This window comes from Pteropus alecto, unplaced genomic scaffold, assembly GCF_000325575.1.
Source record: "Pteropus alecto unplaced genomic scaffold, ASM32557v1 scaffold311, whole genome shotgun sequence".
NCBI lineage: Eukaryota > Metazoa > Chordata > Mammalia > Chiroptera > Pteropodidae > Pteropus > Pteropus alecto.
In genome coordinates, this window is record NW_006431916.1 from 3,251,495 (window position 1) to 3,269,278 (window position 17,784).

General features: G+C 34.5%; 1 protein-coding gene across 1 annotated transcript in view; it reads right to left on the bottom strand.

Annotated features, from left to right (window-relative positions):
- Positions 1-17,784, bottom strand: part of OPA1 (OPA1, mitochondrial dynamin like GTPase) — an 82,276-nt gene that overhangs the window by 34,837 nt on the left and 29,655 nt on the right. Inside the window, 13 exon segments of the mRNA XM_006906170.3 lie at positions 3,187-3,230; positions 5,424-5,500; positions 6,249-6,313; positions 7,195-7,310; positions 7,764-7,836; positions 7,934-8,006; positions 10,459-10,589; positions 10,913-11,012; positions 11,096-11,167; positions 11,515-11,589; positions 11,716-11,796; positions 15,687-15,800; positions 16,470-16,556. Coding sequence (XP_006906232.1) covers positions 3,187-3,230; positions 5,424-5,500; positions 6,249-6,313; positions 7,195-7,310; positions 7,764-7,836; positions 7,934-8,006; positions 10,459-10,589; positions 10,913-11,012; positions 11,096-11,167; positions 11,515-11,589; positions 11,716-11,796; positions 15,687-15,800; positions 16,470-16,556 — 1,108 coding nt within the window.

Consider the following 17,784-nt stretch of genomic DNA (forward strand, 5'->3'; position numbering starts at 1 on the left):
AAGGATTTCCTCCCTGAAATACAAATAAAAAAGTTTCAAGAACACCAAATTTAAATATTAAGTTTTTAAAAACAGCTTTGCCATTAACTTACAATAAATTACACATATTTAAAGTTTTGATATATGTACACACCTGTGCATTACCACAATCAAGATAATGAACTTATCCATCACCCCCAAAAGCTGTAACCACTAGCACTGCTTTGTCACTACAGATGTTTATATTTTCTGAAATTTTATATAAATGCAGTCATATAGAATGTACTCTTATTTTGTCTGTCTTCTTTCATCTAGCATAACTATTTTGAGATTAATTCATGTTGTATATATCAATATTTCACTGATGAGTAGTACTTCATTACATGAATCTAGTTATTCACTTGCTGATGGTCATTTGGGTTGTTTCCAGTTTCTGATAAATAAAGCTGCTATGAGCATTCATGTACAAGTCTTTGTATGGACATATGCTTTTGTTCTTCTTGGGCAAATATCTATAAGTAGAATGGCTGATCATATGGTACTTACTTATTTTACTTTAAAGATACTGCCAAACTGTTTCCAAATGGGTGGACCATTTTATATTCCTACCAGGAGAGAATAAGAGTTCTAGATTCTCTGCATTTTGCCAACACTTGATAAGGTTAGTCCTTTTTAGTCATTCTAACAGGTTAATCATAGTGGTTATCTCATAGTGGTTTTAATTTGCATTTCCCTAATGACTAATAATTCTAAGCATCTTTTCATTGGCTTGCTTGCCTAATATCAACATACACTTTATATGTGTTGACTGTGAAATGGAGTCCAAGACAGAAAACTTCTTGTTATAATTTTAAAATTTATCAGACCACAACACAAAACACAGAGATGTTACGGGATTTTGCTAGGTAAAGTTGTTCCGACACTTTAGGATTAAGCTAAAAGATTCATAATCAAAAGTGGGAAATTCTGCCTTAAAGGACATCTTACGTGAACACAGATCTCTAAATAAGAAAAAGACAACTATTTTAATCAAGAATAAAAATTAAAATCTCAGGAAAATACTTATTTGGCTTCCCCCAAACTAATTTCCACTGTAATATAATACTACAATATACTACAACACAGCCTATCAAGTGGTCTATTTTAAAAGTAGCCTCTACTCTTTAGGATGTAGCCTCAAAACATGTCTGCTATCTAAAAGCAAAGCTGCATTTTCTTGGGTGAGGACAAAGTCAATTTAGCCATGGTATTAATAACAGATAATGGGAGAATTTTAGGAGCAAGCTTAAGAAATAAGCTTGTCAGGGCCTCCAATTCACATACCATTTTAAACACGAACATAAGAAAATTTCTGAAAAATGAACAAAAGACCAAGGATCCAGTATCTGATCACCCAGGGTTTTTGCTGCTCCTGTCTCAGAAGAGACACAGGTGGTTATCTTTTCCCAGGAGTCTTTGGGTTGGGTATCCAAAACCCAGACACCCTTTCAAGGAGACTATAACAAACAACCAGACCCCCAACTCCTTGTGAGTTTAAAGTAACTTTCTCAAAGGAATTTGCTGCTTCCCAATCCACCCTAGTTGGCTACTGTCCCCTATCCTTCCCAAGCCTCACTGGCCCTTTCATCACTAAGCTACTGTCCTCTGTCCAGACTCCCCCTAATCATCTTCATCATAATAATTTTTACTGTGACCCTGGACAGTTCTATAACAAACAAATCATTTTATATCCTCACTCATTCCCTGTTCCTTGCCTTCTTAAAATCTTTCCTGGCTCTTTGTTATAGATAGTGATTGTCCTCAAAATTCTGCTGAGTGGAAGCTGCTCATTAGTTGAATGTGCTTCAGAGATAGGCATATTCTCCTCCCCTCATAATTTCTCTTCTGGACCAACAGTTCCAAACTCTCATGTAAAAAAACACTGTACTATGAGGCCACCAAGCCTGTTACACCATCTTGTACCCTTACTTACAATGACCACTTTCGCCTCTGTGACTGTAGACGTCTTTATCCTAAGTTTTGCTGTCATGCAGGATAAATTCCACAAATATACAAAACATCATTCACATTATGGTTCTATTATCTTGTACCCTAACTTACAATGACCACTTCCGCCAGCATATGTCCTCTGTGACTGTAGACGTCTTTATCCTAAGTTTTGCTGTCATGCAGGATAAATTCCACAAATATACAAAATACCATTCACATTACGGTTCTATTTATTCCCCTCTTTATCTCAAGGAATTTTCCCTATACTCTATTTTAATTAATTTTTTTAATTACATCATTCACATTATGGTTCTATTTATTCCCCTCTTTATCTCAAGGAATTTTCCCTATACTCTATTTTAATTAATTTTTTTAATTACATCATTCACATTATGGTTCTATTTATTCCCCTCTTTATCTCAAGGAACTTTCCCTATACTCTATTTTAATTAATTTTTTTTTCAAAACGGAAATTTATTCTTTTAAAGCAAAGCATTTACTCAATATAACAGTTTTGACCAATACAGAAAAGGTGAGAAGCCTTCCGTAATTCCTCTCTCAGTAGATAGAGTTTAAGTTATCATTAAAAATTTAATGCCTATATAAATATTTCTGTGCATGTGTATTTATACAAGTAGATATTGCATATACTGTTTTATTAAAACCTTTTTAAACTTAGAATTGTATCATAGTTTTTCATGTCAACAGCCTATATCTTCAATGGCTGCCCAGTAATCTACTCTATGGATTACAAATATTATGTAATTCCAAACAGGAAACATAAGTTTTCCACTTTTTTTCACTTATAAACAAAACCCCGGTGAAGATTCTTATGTGTTCATCTTTGTCAAATACATCTTCATTTCCATAGATTCCTAGCAATTAATTATTAGATATAAATGTACTCACTGTTAAACTGACTCCTCTTCCATTACCTATACACATCCAATCACTAAACCCTGTAAATTCTATCTTCTAGGTAACCTCTTAAATATCTAAAAAATGTCTCCTCTTCTCCACCTGCACAACCACAATTCAAGTTCAAGCTATAATCACTTCTCGTCTAGATTATTTCAATAGCCAACTGTCTCCTTGCTCAGTTTTCTCCACTTGTATTCCATTTTACCAACTACAAAGATCTTTCTAAAATGCAAATTTGACCTAATAAACCTCTTCAACGGCCATCACTGTTCATGGGATAAATTCCAAGCTTCTAAACATGGCTTGTAAGGCCCTCAATAATCTACTGCATTATCTCCTGCCTCTTGCTTCCTTCTATGCTAGAGCCAGAGGTGACAGCCTTCATCTATCTGTGTTGCCTTCCTTGCTCTTACCTCCTGATCTCTACAATACTCTTATCACTGCCTTTACCTACCACCGTTCACCCTTTAAATCTCAGATTATGGTATCAGAAACCTTTTCCGGTTCCTCAAATCTGAGTTAAGGAACTCAACTGTGCACTCTCATTTTCCTTTCATTCTTTTAACTTCTATAAAGTAAACTTAATGCTTTTCACCAAAATTTATATGCATACCATGGTACCATTTTTTTTTAAAGTGTGTTTTATAAATTTAGCCAGCTATCCTTCTAAATGACACACAAAAAATATATATCTATAATGATGGTGTGTATAATGTTAATGACATACAAATATCCCTGCTTAAAATCAGTGATAATCAGGTATATTGTATAAAAATGTTGAGAGCCTATTTTTCACTATAATATATCATATATCAAATCTAACAACTTTCTTAAAATATGATTAAAGTGTAGTAGAATGTCTATGAGTAAAGAATAAATTATAATGTTAGGACATAAAATGCTTGTAACACTGCTTCCAGATCACCATATACAGATGAAAGTCCTATGACTCAAATAATTATAAGCACCTTACGCATTATAAAATATCATATAAAGCATTATGCAGCCAAAAGGTACTATCTGAGACAACATCACCTATGTCACAAAAATAAAATGTTTTGGGTACAATGCAGTTGAATTCAATGTGGCACAAACAGTTAACATTAGGACCTGCTATTTGATCTATGTTTGTGTTAAGTTGTAGAGCCCGAAAAAAAAAAGTGATAAAATATACAAAATTATCTGATCTAGTAGCTCGCACAATAAATATCTAGCGCCAGATTTCTCCCTTGCCTTCTCAAAAGGCAATCTGGCAATACAGGCTTATTGTCACTTCGCAATTCCCTTCAGCCGCCTGTGTGTTAAATAAATTAGATTTATCTTCAAGGTTCGCTTTAGTATCAGTATACTTTAATTTTAGACTTGCTCTGTCTAAACAAAACTAACCATTCCATCTGATGATGCCAGAAATTTACAGAAGCACCATATTTTTCTCTAATAATAAACAGCATTATTAGTTATTATAGTTTACAAATCAGTTTTTAAGTGCATTATCTTCATGCAACCTAGTAAGGAAAGAGTAGTAGTATATTCATTCTGTGTATGTGTGTGTATTTATATCTATCACTTGCAACTCCAAAAGCTAACTGGCTTAAAGAAAAGCACAGAACTGGTTTAAAATACAAATGATAAAGATAAGTTGTTCTGTATATATATCTGATTAATCAATCAATAAGTATAGATATGATCAGAATCCTTTTTTTTCTTTTGATAAGGGAAGATTAAAAATTGGCAAATTTTGACTACTTGAAAAGAGAAAAGGTTCACTGTTGAGAAAGAAAGGGCATCAAAGTGGGGACACTAGCAATACTAGCAAGCTTAAGGACTGGACACAACTGCTTAGGCTCAGTTTTCATAATCTTCAACAGAGCCAAGAGAATAGTACAGAAACTATTTATAATGAATGGCAGTAAGAATAGTTTTGTCCAAGAGCGATAAGTTCTTTAAAATACCACAGACTTCATTAGAAAGAAAACACATGTACAAGAGTTTATTAATTAAAATACGATTGCAAAATCTCAAGGTTATTTATACACAGCTTACTTGAGGTGCACAGAACCTACTTTGGTTACAAGGCCCCATTAGAGCAAATTTAAGAGCACCCAAATTTATATAAAACATAAACTGAAGGTGGTAGTTTCTCATGAAAGAGGTTTTCATGAGTATTTTTCAAAAGGATACATTGACTTGCTATTTTAAACAAATCTCAAATAGGGTTTGATTTGAAATGTGACTTGTACAAAACATATTAAAGGTAAAAAAAAAAGCCTAAGATGAATCAAAATTTAAAAAGAGCATGAAGAAAGCTATAAATCTTTTGAAGGATACTTAAATAAATACATAATTTATTCTATTTAAATACTTAATTGGTTAGACTAGAATAGTGGTTAGATACTTTTATGTTCTTGCCTATTTACTAAGTGTTTTGGGGGATAAGGCAAGGCTACAATAAATCCCTGCTTTATCAACCTAAATTTTAGTATTTCATTATTATTCACATAGTAAAGTCTTTGAGAAAAAGGTCAAATACTCACCAATGTTTTGGTGTAACCTGGCTCAGACTGATGACTTCATCGAGGATTTCATTTTTAGCTTTCTCAAATAGTTCATTCTAGGCAATATAGATACAAGTAAGTAAGATTTTCATATGATAGTCAATCTGTCCTGCCATGATTTTGAGAGATAATTGAAAGGAAGGTCTCTGACAGGCTAGTAGGATGAGCTTAGGTTTGAAGCATGCATGACCAGCTCTTCTGTTCTAGACGAGGACAAAGAAACTGACACAAATGTCTACCATATTCACTTAATTCTGAATGAAGTTTTTCACATAACATTTGTTCAAATAAATTTTTCACATAACAAGTGTTATGTGAAAGTATTAAATTAATACATATTAAATTAGTATATTAGTAAACTGATGCTGTGTTTTACAAGTGGTGGCATTTTAAAATCAAGGAAAACCAGTATTTAAATCCCACTAGAGTGTAGTTTTCCACAATGAATACTGAAAAGGTAAAAAGTTGTATACTTTTTAAAAGTTTACATTATATAAATACATTAATTCTATAAGATCTTTAAAAAAAATTCTTCATCTTCTCAGAAAATATTTTTAAACCCTTGTTTTGACCTTATGATTACCTAATTATTTTTTTAATATTATGAAAGAAATAATTTAAATTATTGCAGAAAAGATAACTGCTCTTAAACATGTATTCTTGTAGCTATAAATTACTAATCATGGTCAAAACATGGATAACCAAAGCAACTTAGTTACCAGATTTCACTCATCAAAACAAATTTTGATAGAGCACAATATTAAATTAGATATATACAAAATACATGAGGTACACAAATTTTACCCGGTCAAGTTCTCGCAGGCGAGGATAGTTATTCTTCCACTCAGTTTCAAGGTTAAAACGTGTTGCTGAGGAAGAAGGAAAGATGTTCAAGTTTGAGGACTCTCTCTTTTCCAGATGCAGTGGCTAAAGGCTATCTCACATATCTTCTACATTAATTGAACTTCTGAGTGTGCAGCTTTGGCTAATGAGTACTTTGGGCTCTCAACATCTCAGCATCTCATTATTGCAACAGTTTTCCAAACTAATCTCCTTGATTTTAGTTTCTCCTTTTTAATCCATAAAACATGCAGCTGAAGCAGTTGAGTACAGTAGCTAAGAGCATGGACTCTGGATTCATACCATGAAGACTGAAATCTTGGGTCCATCCCTGTATGACATTGGTGTACTACCTACGTAAGTTACTCTGTGCTTCAGTTTGCTCTTCTGTAAAATGGGAAGAATAATAATACTTATAAGGTTGCTGAATGACTAAATGGGACAAACAGGTGGAATTTCTAAGTGGGAAAGGGGAAGAAAGGTATAATCTCACCAAATGGAACTACGGAAGCAAAGCCGTGGAGCAGGAAAGTGTGGGATTCAGGAACTAGTACAATGTAGCTGAAGCACAGGCTGCTCTGCTTCCCAATGCAATACCTCTTCCCCCAAAAAAGGGAGACTCTGAGTTCACTATAGTTTCCTAAGCTCTTTCTCCCAAACACTACTTCAAACTTTCTATTCTATTTAAACTCTGCAATGTGCTCCCAACAATGTTTCCTCTGGAAGGAAAAATACTGTTTTTGTACAACAACTGAAGATTTGTATTTTTCCATTTTCCACATATTATCTAATAGTAAATGAACTAAAAGCAACTGTTAAAAGACAGGGAGTGAAGAATCTAATGGCTGCCTAAGACTGCCAGCCAATAAAATGTCTAAATTTGTTGCCTTATTTTAAAAATCCAACTTACCTTTGAAACTATCAGCCTGTTGTTCAACTGACTCTCGTACCATTTTCCAAAAGCAGTCTGATACAGCAAGGCTTAAATTTCTTGTAGTCACTTGGTGTGCCTTTAGCATGCTTGTCCTATAAAAAACAATAAGAGTTAAAGTATATTAAAATGGCAAAAGGAACGTACTATCACCAAGTTTGAGAATCTCCTTGTATGATAACCAAATGAGAATAACCACTCCAACTTCCCCCAATACTATGAGAAATGTGTACACATATTTAAAAATGTCAGTGTTGATTTTTAAAAATCATTTTATAAGTAAAACAACTTTGGCGGTGCCTATGTTTTCTTTCACTGTCCACATGCCAAGGAGCAGTTTATAACGCCAGCGTGCACAGTGCCATGTGATGAATTGCTCCCAAATCTGTCAGAGCAGTTTGAGGACTTACTTATTACATACAGATAACTATCTAGAAAAAATTCTGGAAATTCAATGTTAAACTAACAGCTATAAACAAACTTTTAAGTGAAAAGGGTTTAAGCTACTTTCTCACTGTAAAATCTAAATATTTAAGCAAGATACCTACTTTAGGAGTTTTGAATTCTCAAAAAATTCTTCTTCATATTCTCTTATTGCTTCAATGCTTTCAGAGCTGTTTCCTAGGGAAATATGATGGTGAAGTTCTCGCTAAGAAAATCAATGTTTACTATTTGAAAACAATCAAAACTTCAATTATAATAATCCATCTTTTCATACCTTTTCCCGTTACAACAGCAAAATAGCCTAGAGCTTTCATTGGGAAGAGTTTCCCTTCAATTATCTGCTGAATCTATTTTTAGAAGTAAGAAAAATAAATGTGAGATGTAGGTTTACATAATTTTAAAAACCATAATATAATACAGAGCAAATTTAATAATGCTGTACATGTATGCATTTATTTAAATATATAAATCTGTACAAAAGTATTAAAATGTATTTCAATTACTATTTGAGGAAAAAATAAATACATTTAATTAAGAAATATATTATTAAAACATAAATACCAAAATTAAAACTTGGAATGATGTGTAGTGCTTTGGAGGCAGGCCTTAGTTTGAATTTCTGCTCTGCCACTTACTACCAATGCGGCCTTAAGTATGGTACTTAACTTTTTCAAAATGGTTGAGTAGATTATATGAGACAATATGATACTTAACACACTGCCAGGCATGCAGAAAACTCAATAAATGGTAGCTATTATTATTTCTCCATCCTTTTCTTCAAATATCTAAATTCTAACTAAGTTGGACTGTCTTCTTTTACTTCTTCAAAAAAATATTTGGATCCATTGGCTCTCAATTCTTTTAAGGTCAAAAATCCTTTTCTAAATGTGATAAAAACTATAGACTTTGTCCCCAGAAAAATGCAGATTTGCACAAAGGTCTATCATGCACACACAATATAAGGGTCCCTAATCCCCGAAGCCCATTCAGACAAACGCTTACTGATGTAAGAACTCCTCCTATAAGACGAGCTGCATCCCTAAGCTAACACCGACACTCTCTCACTCTCTCCTATAAAAAAGGACTGATGTAAGCTTCAGTTGCATTTCAAAAGAAATACAAACGCACTATCCTAGAGAAGAGGAATAAGAAATGAAAGGCAAGAAGAGAGATGGGAAGGAGACATAGAAATTTGCTTCTACCTCACTTCTCCATATCATATCAGGACCAATACTGCCTCAGCGGGACTTACAGAAGAAGGCAAAGTGGAGGTCATGGAGTTAAAACAGTTAACACAGCAGGCCTAAAACTGCTGTCCTTAGATGGCATCTGAGAACTTAACTGGTAAACAATTCCCTACATTGATATAAAACTTTCCCTAAAGAACAATAGCTTATTGTGGAAGCAATGTGGTTTATGCTGAACATCTGCTTTCCTTTGGGCGTCTGGAATTTTGGTACTTGAGGGTGCCTACATGACCAGTCACCAATAAAAATCTTAGGTGCTGAGTCTCTATGACTAACTTCTTGCTGGAGGGATTAAATGTGTCCTTTGTGACTCTACTGGGAGAGGACTCTCAGAAACTTGAGCCTGCTTTCCTCCAGACATCTCTTGCTTCTTTTCCCTTTGTGATTTTGCTTTTGTATCCTATCACTGTAATAAATCTTAGGTGTAAGCATGACTATGTGCTTGAGTCCTTTAGTTCACAACCAGTGAACCTAGGGGAAGTCTGTCTTGGGAACCTCTGACAGAGAGGTATACTCTCAGAAAGTTTCAGTTGGGAAGGGGAGAAATTCTAAGCAGTAGCACGAGGGATAGGTACTTATACATGAAGTTGTTGTTCTATGGGGGATAAAGATATAATAATAACAACAGATAGAAGCTACTACATATATAACACTTTTGTGTCAAGCACTATTTCGACCACTTTAAAACAAATATTTAACTCATTAAAACTTCACAACTTATGAGACAGTACCATTAATATCTTCATTTCCAACAGACGAGGAAGGCTATAGCACTAAAAAGGTTAAATAACTTACCAAAGGTTACACAGTTAGCAAACGGAACAGCCAGGATTTGAAACCAAGCAATCTGGCTACAGATGCTGCACTCTTAACCACTATCTTGCCTTTACAATTAAGTAGAGAGAATGCCCTAAGTCAAGACTTGAACCCTAATAAGACCTATACATAACAATATCTTGAAATTAACCTCTTTCTTTGTTACAGCAAGGGAGAGAAGGAACACTGAACACATGTTTAGAAGTTGAATTTCAGAAATGAAAATGACCCTAGAGATGACTAGATGTGCCTAAAGACACATCCAGTTGGTGGTAGAGCATGGATAAGAATGCTGAGGCCGGACACCCATCTAATGCCTTCTCTATTATAAAAATTTGCCACACAGTTTTTGACCAGTTAGAAAAGGTAATGTTTATCTGCAAAAAAAAACTTGGCACACGTAAGGTCCTAAAGGAATCTACACTGCCACTAGTTTTACAAAGAAACACCACAGATAAGGTTAATGACTGTGTTAGCATATAAAATATTTAGGGTATGCAATATAAGCAGTTTAAGTATTTCTAAAGCAAACTAACTGTAATTATGAAATTTTATTTATACCTCAAAATCATACTTAATTAATTTACTTTGTTTTTAGTGAGAACCAAGAAAAATCCCACCACTACTCTCTGATAAAATATTCCATAAGAATTTTTTTTTTTTCACAACCAGTCCCTGTCATAACTGGAGCGTATACAAAGAATTTGTTCTCACGCAATAAAGAACTTGCCCTCACCCTGCTTGGACTAGCCACATTTTTCTCTGCCAGGTCTACTTTGGTCAAAACAAATATTGTCCTTTTTCCATGAGGATCCATTTGACTGACCAAATCTGTAACAATGCTGCGTTCAGCATCCACAGATCCATCTGGAAAAAAATGAAAAAAGATACTGTAATAATTGCAAAGTAGATTTTAAAAACTTCCACAGGCTACACCCTTGTGTCTACATTACAGTAATGAAAATTTTCTTAATACATTTTAGCTATTATAGCCAATAAAAATGTCTATGATGCCTACAGTAAAATTTATCAAAATATTCCCAACTTCAATTCTATTTACTAATAAAATAAATGAGTAAGAGAGGACAAACTATCTTGTATGTTTACATAACATGCATATTTAGAGCAAAACTTGAATTGCTAAAGAAGGAAGCATATCAGTGCAATTAAAATCTTTTGATGAGATTTACCTTGAATACATAGTATGATGGCATTAGGATTCTGCATATAAGCTTTGCTGATACTGAAAATAGTTTCCTTTGTGTCAGGAGCCATGCCTGATGTCACAGTCTTAAAGAAAAAGGTTTTAAATGTCATTAAAAATGTTTTCCACAACAGTAATAAGATAAAATACATGTTTTCTATATACTTACATTAATCACACCTGGTAAGTCAACGAGCACCATCCTCTGTAGCCCCGGGCCTTTTACATTTAAGGATATGGTCTATTCAGGAGAAAACATAACAAAACAAAACACAATAAAACAAAACTAAATTAATTGTGCGGAGGAGTTTGTTAAAAATTCTTTGGTGATACATAGTCTGAAAATTCCATAACTCATTCATTCAGATATGGTTCTCGGAAAAAAGTTATTCTTTTTCTGATCCTAAAAGTAATTATTCTAGAAAATACCCCACAAAAAAGACATTATTTGAAATATTAAAAAAAAAAATGTTATCTTAGAATAGCTGCAATCCAAAATTTAAACATCAATACTAATATCATGATTTATTTCAAGTCATAAATATTGAATTTCCGTAAAACATTGTTGAAATGAACTGCAATGCTCACCTCAGGGCTAACAGTGCAGCCTTCTTTCACATTTTTCCTCATTCGGAGTTCTATTTCATGTCTTAATGCTGCAAGCTATGAATGGAAAACAACAAAATCCTAAGAAAATCTTTGGTTAACAAATATTCCATTTAGTTGCCTTTTAGAAGCTTACACAGGTCATAAAGTTACACACATAAACCTCATAGGAATTCTACTTACATCTTCCTCTTTGGTAAGGTCGAACTCCCGAGAACTATCTTTAAATAAGGCTACGTGGTGAGGACCTTCACTCAGAGTCACCTGAAATAAACAGAAAATGTTAATTTTTCGAGATGTAATAATGCATTTATGATTCATATTAATTTCAATGGCACTTACATGGTCTAGACAGGGCTACTGCACTGCACAAATCCAGGTGTCCCTTCACACTAACATCAGGAGTATCCTTGGGGGCTGTCAACATGGCAACACGGAGACCACAGAATTCTTTATCCGTATTGTGCATACATCTGTCACATGTATTATGACTGCCCAACAAGATTGTTGGCTATTTACATCTCTCATGGCCTAAAATGCTGCTGCCTCTCTTGTTTTGCAGTTAATGCTATACAAACCCATCCATCTAAAACTTTCGAAAGTAAAAAAAGCTTGCATTTTAACTTTAAAGGTAAATTTAAGTAAAGGACAATTCATTTATTCAACATCTATTTATTGAGAGCTAACTGTGTCAAGTGTTTAGGTGGGGAAACGTGAAGAATTGACTGTCCCTGGTTTAGACCTTACTATATACTGAAAAAAATACACAGAGGTAACAGGACACTGTATTGAAACCTAGGATGCCAGAGCAGAAGGTAGTACTAACTAAAGGGGAGCTAAGGCAGCCTTCGCCCTAAGGCGTGATTTGAGCAAGATATTCTCTAATAACATATATTAACAGTCAGTGGTTTCACAAGAACTTCTAACTTCACATATAATTTTCAATTATAACTTCTCAAGCTTCTCTATACTGATCTGATTCGCTTTTAAAATACAATTCCTTCTACTGAGTTTGGCTAAACAGGTGAGATAACAAACCAAAACCAGCTGTTTGAAGGTATGAGAGAGCAATCTGGACTGAACCCAAGACTCCAAAGGATTTGGGGGGAAATTCCTGCAGCTATTTTCCCTCTGGGCATTTGCTGACTTGTGGCACAGGGTGGCCTGAGATAAAAGCCTGTAGCAGTTTCCCTGGCTTGAGGGGACAAAATCAGAATTCAACAGCCACAATTTAAGGTGTCATGCTCCCAGGGAAAAATGCACAGCAGGAAGGAAAATTCCAAGCTTTACATTCTGCACTCAATTTCCCTTTAAGGCATTTGCACTTTAAGAAGCTGCTAAAGAGGCTAACGTGCTAAGTCAAGAGTTAGGCAATATCTCTTCCAGCGGAGACAAAAACCTGGAGTTCAGAATCTACCAACAAGGAGAAGGTCCTGGTAAATGTTGGAGGCGTAATGGCAAACTGAAAAGAGACTAGTTCTGCTGGTTTCAAGGAAATCTGTCCATGCTCTATCAGTCTGCCGGAAGAAAGTGCACTCCTTCCTAAAATATAAAGTCATTCACAGCCACTACAATTACAGTGTTCGTAATAATGTAAAAGGTAGGTTTTACAATGTTGTTACAATTGATTATAGAACATGATAGGAGGTATAGTTCGTTCATTTTTTTTCTTCCTAAACTGGAAGTATCCCAAATGCCCATCAATAGTAAAATGGATCTGTAAAATGTGGTACATTCAAACAATATCACAGAGCAATAAAAAAGAAACTAGCTTGACACAACACTGTTGAATTTATAGCCAGACACCCTACAGTGCACTCTGTATAAACTGAATCACACCGGACTGTTGCAGTTACAATAAACAGACTTTCCTGGATGATTTTGGCATCAGCCTCATTATCTCATTTTCTACTACTATTCTGGCCTTTATTCTTGGTGATTTCAATTTTCCAATTACTATATACCTATATCCACCAGCTCAACTAAAAACAAAACAAACAAAAATAACCCCCACAACCACACAGTGTCCCTTTAAATTTGTGTACACAGACCTTATTGGGGACTTCAGTATGACTCATCAATTCTAGTATTTCTCGACTTCCCTCTTCAACTCAACCCTGGAATCACTACTCACCTAGAAAAGACTTCACACTTCCCTCTTACCTCAGTCTTCGATACTTCTCTCCCCTCTTTACAGCTAATCGTCTAGCTTCGTATGTCACTGAGGTGGTGGAAGCAATCAGAAGGAAACTTCCACATATTCTCTTTACTTGCCTCCACTGCAAATCCATTGATCAATTCTCAGCCTTCATCTTCCTTGATCTATCAGCAGCATTGACCTCACCGATCACTACCTTCTCCTGGATATTTTCTTTCCCTGACTTCTAGTGCACCAATGGTAGAGTTCTGGTTTCCCTCCTACCACACTGGCTGCTCCTTAACAGGCTCTTTCTTTGTTTCCTCCTCCTGCAATCTCTTAATGTTGGGAGCGCCCAGGACACAATCTTTCCATCTGTCTTCTCCGTCTCTGCTCACCCCTTTGGTGATCTTACCTAGTAAGATCACGGCTTTAAATACCACATTTAGATATCTGATTATGACTCCTAAATTTAAGCCTCTAGCCCAGACCTCTTTCCAAACTTGTGTATCTGACTGTTTATTTGTTAACACACCTCAGCAAGTCCAAAACTCCTGTTTTTCTTCCCCAAAGCTAATTCACACTAATGCAGAATACCCTATGCCAATTACGAGCTAATTTATTCAGGCCAAAAACCTCACAGTCATCTTGACAACTGACTTTCTCTCTCTCCATATCAAATATGTCAAGAAATCCTGATTCTACTTTCATAAAAGATCTAAGCATTTCTTATCACTATCACCTTCACTGCTATTTTCCTGGTCCAAGTATCACCTGGATACTCCAATAGCTTAGACCTGGTCTCCCTTGTTCTACCCATATTGCCTATGTCTATTTTTAGCACAGTAGTCAAAGAGAACCTTTTAAAAAGTAATGTTGTTACCCTGGTCAAAACCCTGCACTGGCTCCCCATTTTATTCAAAATAAAAAAACAAAGTTTGCATGATGACCTACAAGGCCCTAATGATCTGCTTCCGCCAGCCACCATTATTCCTCTGACCTCATCGCCCACTACTCTTCACCTTGCTCTGGCCTTGAACAGGACAGCCAACTACCTACCTCAGGGGCTTTGCACTAACTTACTTTCTACATGGAATACTCTTGGAGTAGATATCCACATGACTTCCTCCCTCACTTTCTGCAAGTCATGGCTCAAATGTAACCTTATTGATGCAGACTACCAACACCCATTTCCCTTGCCTGGCTCCATTTTTTTTTTTTTTTGGACAGCACTTACCACCTTCTAACATACTACATAATGTACTCATTTTTTATGTTTATTATTTATTATCTGCCTCCCTCTACTAGAATGTACTCTCCATTACGGCAAAGATCTTTGTTTTGTTTACCAACACACTGCATAGAACAGTGTCGGCACATATTAAGAACCGAAAGAATATTTGTTGAATGAAAGACTCTGTAGCCACAGACTTTCTTCCTGTAACTATTAATGAATTATTAGTGCTTCTATATATGGACTACTTGTACGCCGAGTCCCAGGCTCTTTCACCTCAATGACTTTGCTCCCTCTTTGCTCCCTCTCTCTTGCATCATTTTTTTCTCAACTAATCATTACATACAGCATATAAATATCTTTAAAAACATTCCTTTGACCCAAAATATTTCAATGGCTACTGTATCATTTCCCTACTCTTTTTCAGAGTACAACCAGAAAATTATCTATATTTACTGACTCCACTTCCAAGATTTTCATTCTCTTACTCAGCCTTTCACTTACCTTACTCAAAGTAAACTCCAAAGGCCTAGTAACAACTCAGTATAACTTGGCCTTCCACTGTACCTCTGCCCTTCTCTCCTGTCTTTCTCCCCTCACACTCAGCTCCTGTCACACTGGCCTCCTGGCTGTGCCTCCTATTGATTTCTACAATAGAAATAATTCCAAATGCTATATGTTAATTCTTTCTTTAGTTGAAATACTTCGTTGCAACAAATAAACAAAGCTTGCTGAAGTGCTTACTTTCCTAAAGAACTTCATTCAGATGGCCTATTTTCTTACCTTAACTGGAGAGCGTGTCATCATCTCCCCAGATCCTCGAGGAAATATTCGTGCTTGAGCAATCATTTCCAACACACTAGTTTTTCCAGCACTCTGATCTCCAACTACAACAACCTTACCGCAATACAAATAACATTTATTTATATTATTCGATACAATCTTAAATTTAAATATGTTTGAACGCTGCTGAGATTTTTCAGTCTCTTAAAATATCTATGGTTAAATGATTTAAAAATACTATCCATGAAAAAGTGATAGTTGATACATGTGTATACATGGAGAATATAAACAGTAAAACATGAATTGGATCCATTATTTATAGCCAAATTTTTATTAAAAACTTGTGCTAATTTAAACCACTATTTCTAAAACCAGATCATTCATGTTCCACAAATCTTTTCAATAGCTAGTTTACTCTTTACAAAGATATTTTCAATTCTGAGGTTAAATTTCACCCATGTGCTGAATTTAATACACTGTTCAGGTATTTTAAAATCATGGATATTGGGAACATATAATGCCAAATATTTGATAACCTTCCTTTATGACACATAAATATAAGTAAACGAATGAATCAAAACAGTCAAACAACATTTAATGCTTAAAACATCATCTAGAACACATAAATAACATTATATATGTAAAAAATTCATGTCTCTGGTTCTTTCTATGTGTGTATATAATCATGTGTATATACTGTGTATATGTGTATATATACTTTTTTAAAACCTAAAGTGTTTTTTGCTAATTGGCATGTTCACTATATATTAATTTTTCACTTACCCTTGGCAGATGATCTTGTGTATTATAACTGGCATCATAATCAGATAGAACATCAAGAACTTCAGAATACATGTCAATCAAAGATTTCTATAACATTAAAAAAATATTAAACAGTGAAAACGTTTTTTAAAAACCATAGATGCATCAAAAGGAAAAAAACCTGATAAATCCAAAATGTTTTTCCACAATCATTATATTGCAGAAAAACAGTATTGAATAAAACAGTATTGAGTAGAATTCTATTTTTTCTTATCTAATTTATTTTATTTAGAGATATACTGATCACTAAAGTACATTAATTCAGAATTTCCTAACCTTCTAATTAAATAGTAAATGAGGGAAGTCATTTTATATTGAAGAGTTAATATTAAATCCCCCAAAAAGGAACACCATTAATACCATAAAGGCCAAGTAAGAGGTAAGGTGACTAACTGAAAGGAAATAATCCTCTGCCAAGTTTGATGTGTGTGTCAGAGATAGAGGTGGAGATGGAGTTGGAGACGGAGATAGACATAAATAGAGTCTGAGGAAAGGATTTAGAGAAAGAATCGCTAAGAAGATTATTTAAAATCAGCAAGAATGACTGTGTAGTTTGATAACTGGGCAGACTAAAATGTGAGAGCACCAGGGGCAGATATCTTGTATTGTTCCTCTCTTTATGTAGAACAAGGATGAAACATGGTGCCTGGCAAATAACAAGGTTCAAGTAAGTATTTGATGAATAAATGAACAAATAAGCAGGCCAGGAAAAAAGGGCTGCTATCAAGCATTTAATAATTAAAGGTATGTTTCAATAATAAGGTACAAACAAAATAAAGGCCTACAGTTTCTTTCATCTCTTAACATCTAGAAATAAATGGAAAGTAACCACAATCCCATTCACCTAAAATAAAAAAGAAATTCTTTAAATTTTCATTATTATTTTATTTTAGGACAGAAAATATTGTTTCTGAGATAAACTCTCAAAATATATTAATACTTAGACATGACTTTTCTCAATTGCCATGTGTAACTTGTAAATAAAGTCATGGTATTTATCTGCTCTATACAGTCATGATTTAGAGTCAGAACTAATACATGTTGTTTAAACTATAATTACAAATTTTTGGACCATGGCTACAAAATACATGTGCATTGATTTATTGTAGTTTTGCTACACACAAATTTCTCTTTACTTATATGAGATGTAAGTTAAAATAACTACTTCAATTTAATTTAGCACACACAGATTGGTTTAGTGGGCAGTAAAGCTTAATTTATTGATAATGATAAATACCAATATGTTGATAACAGTACCAGCATATACTTTTTCAAA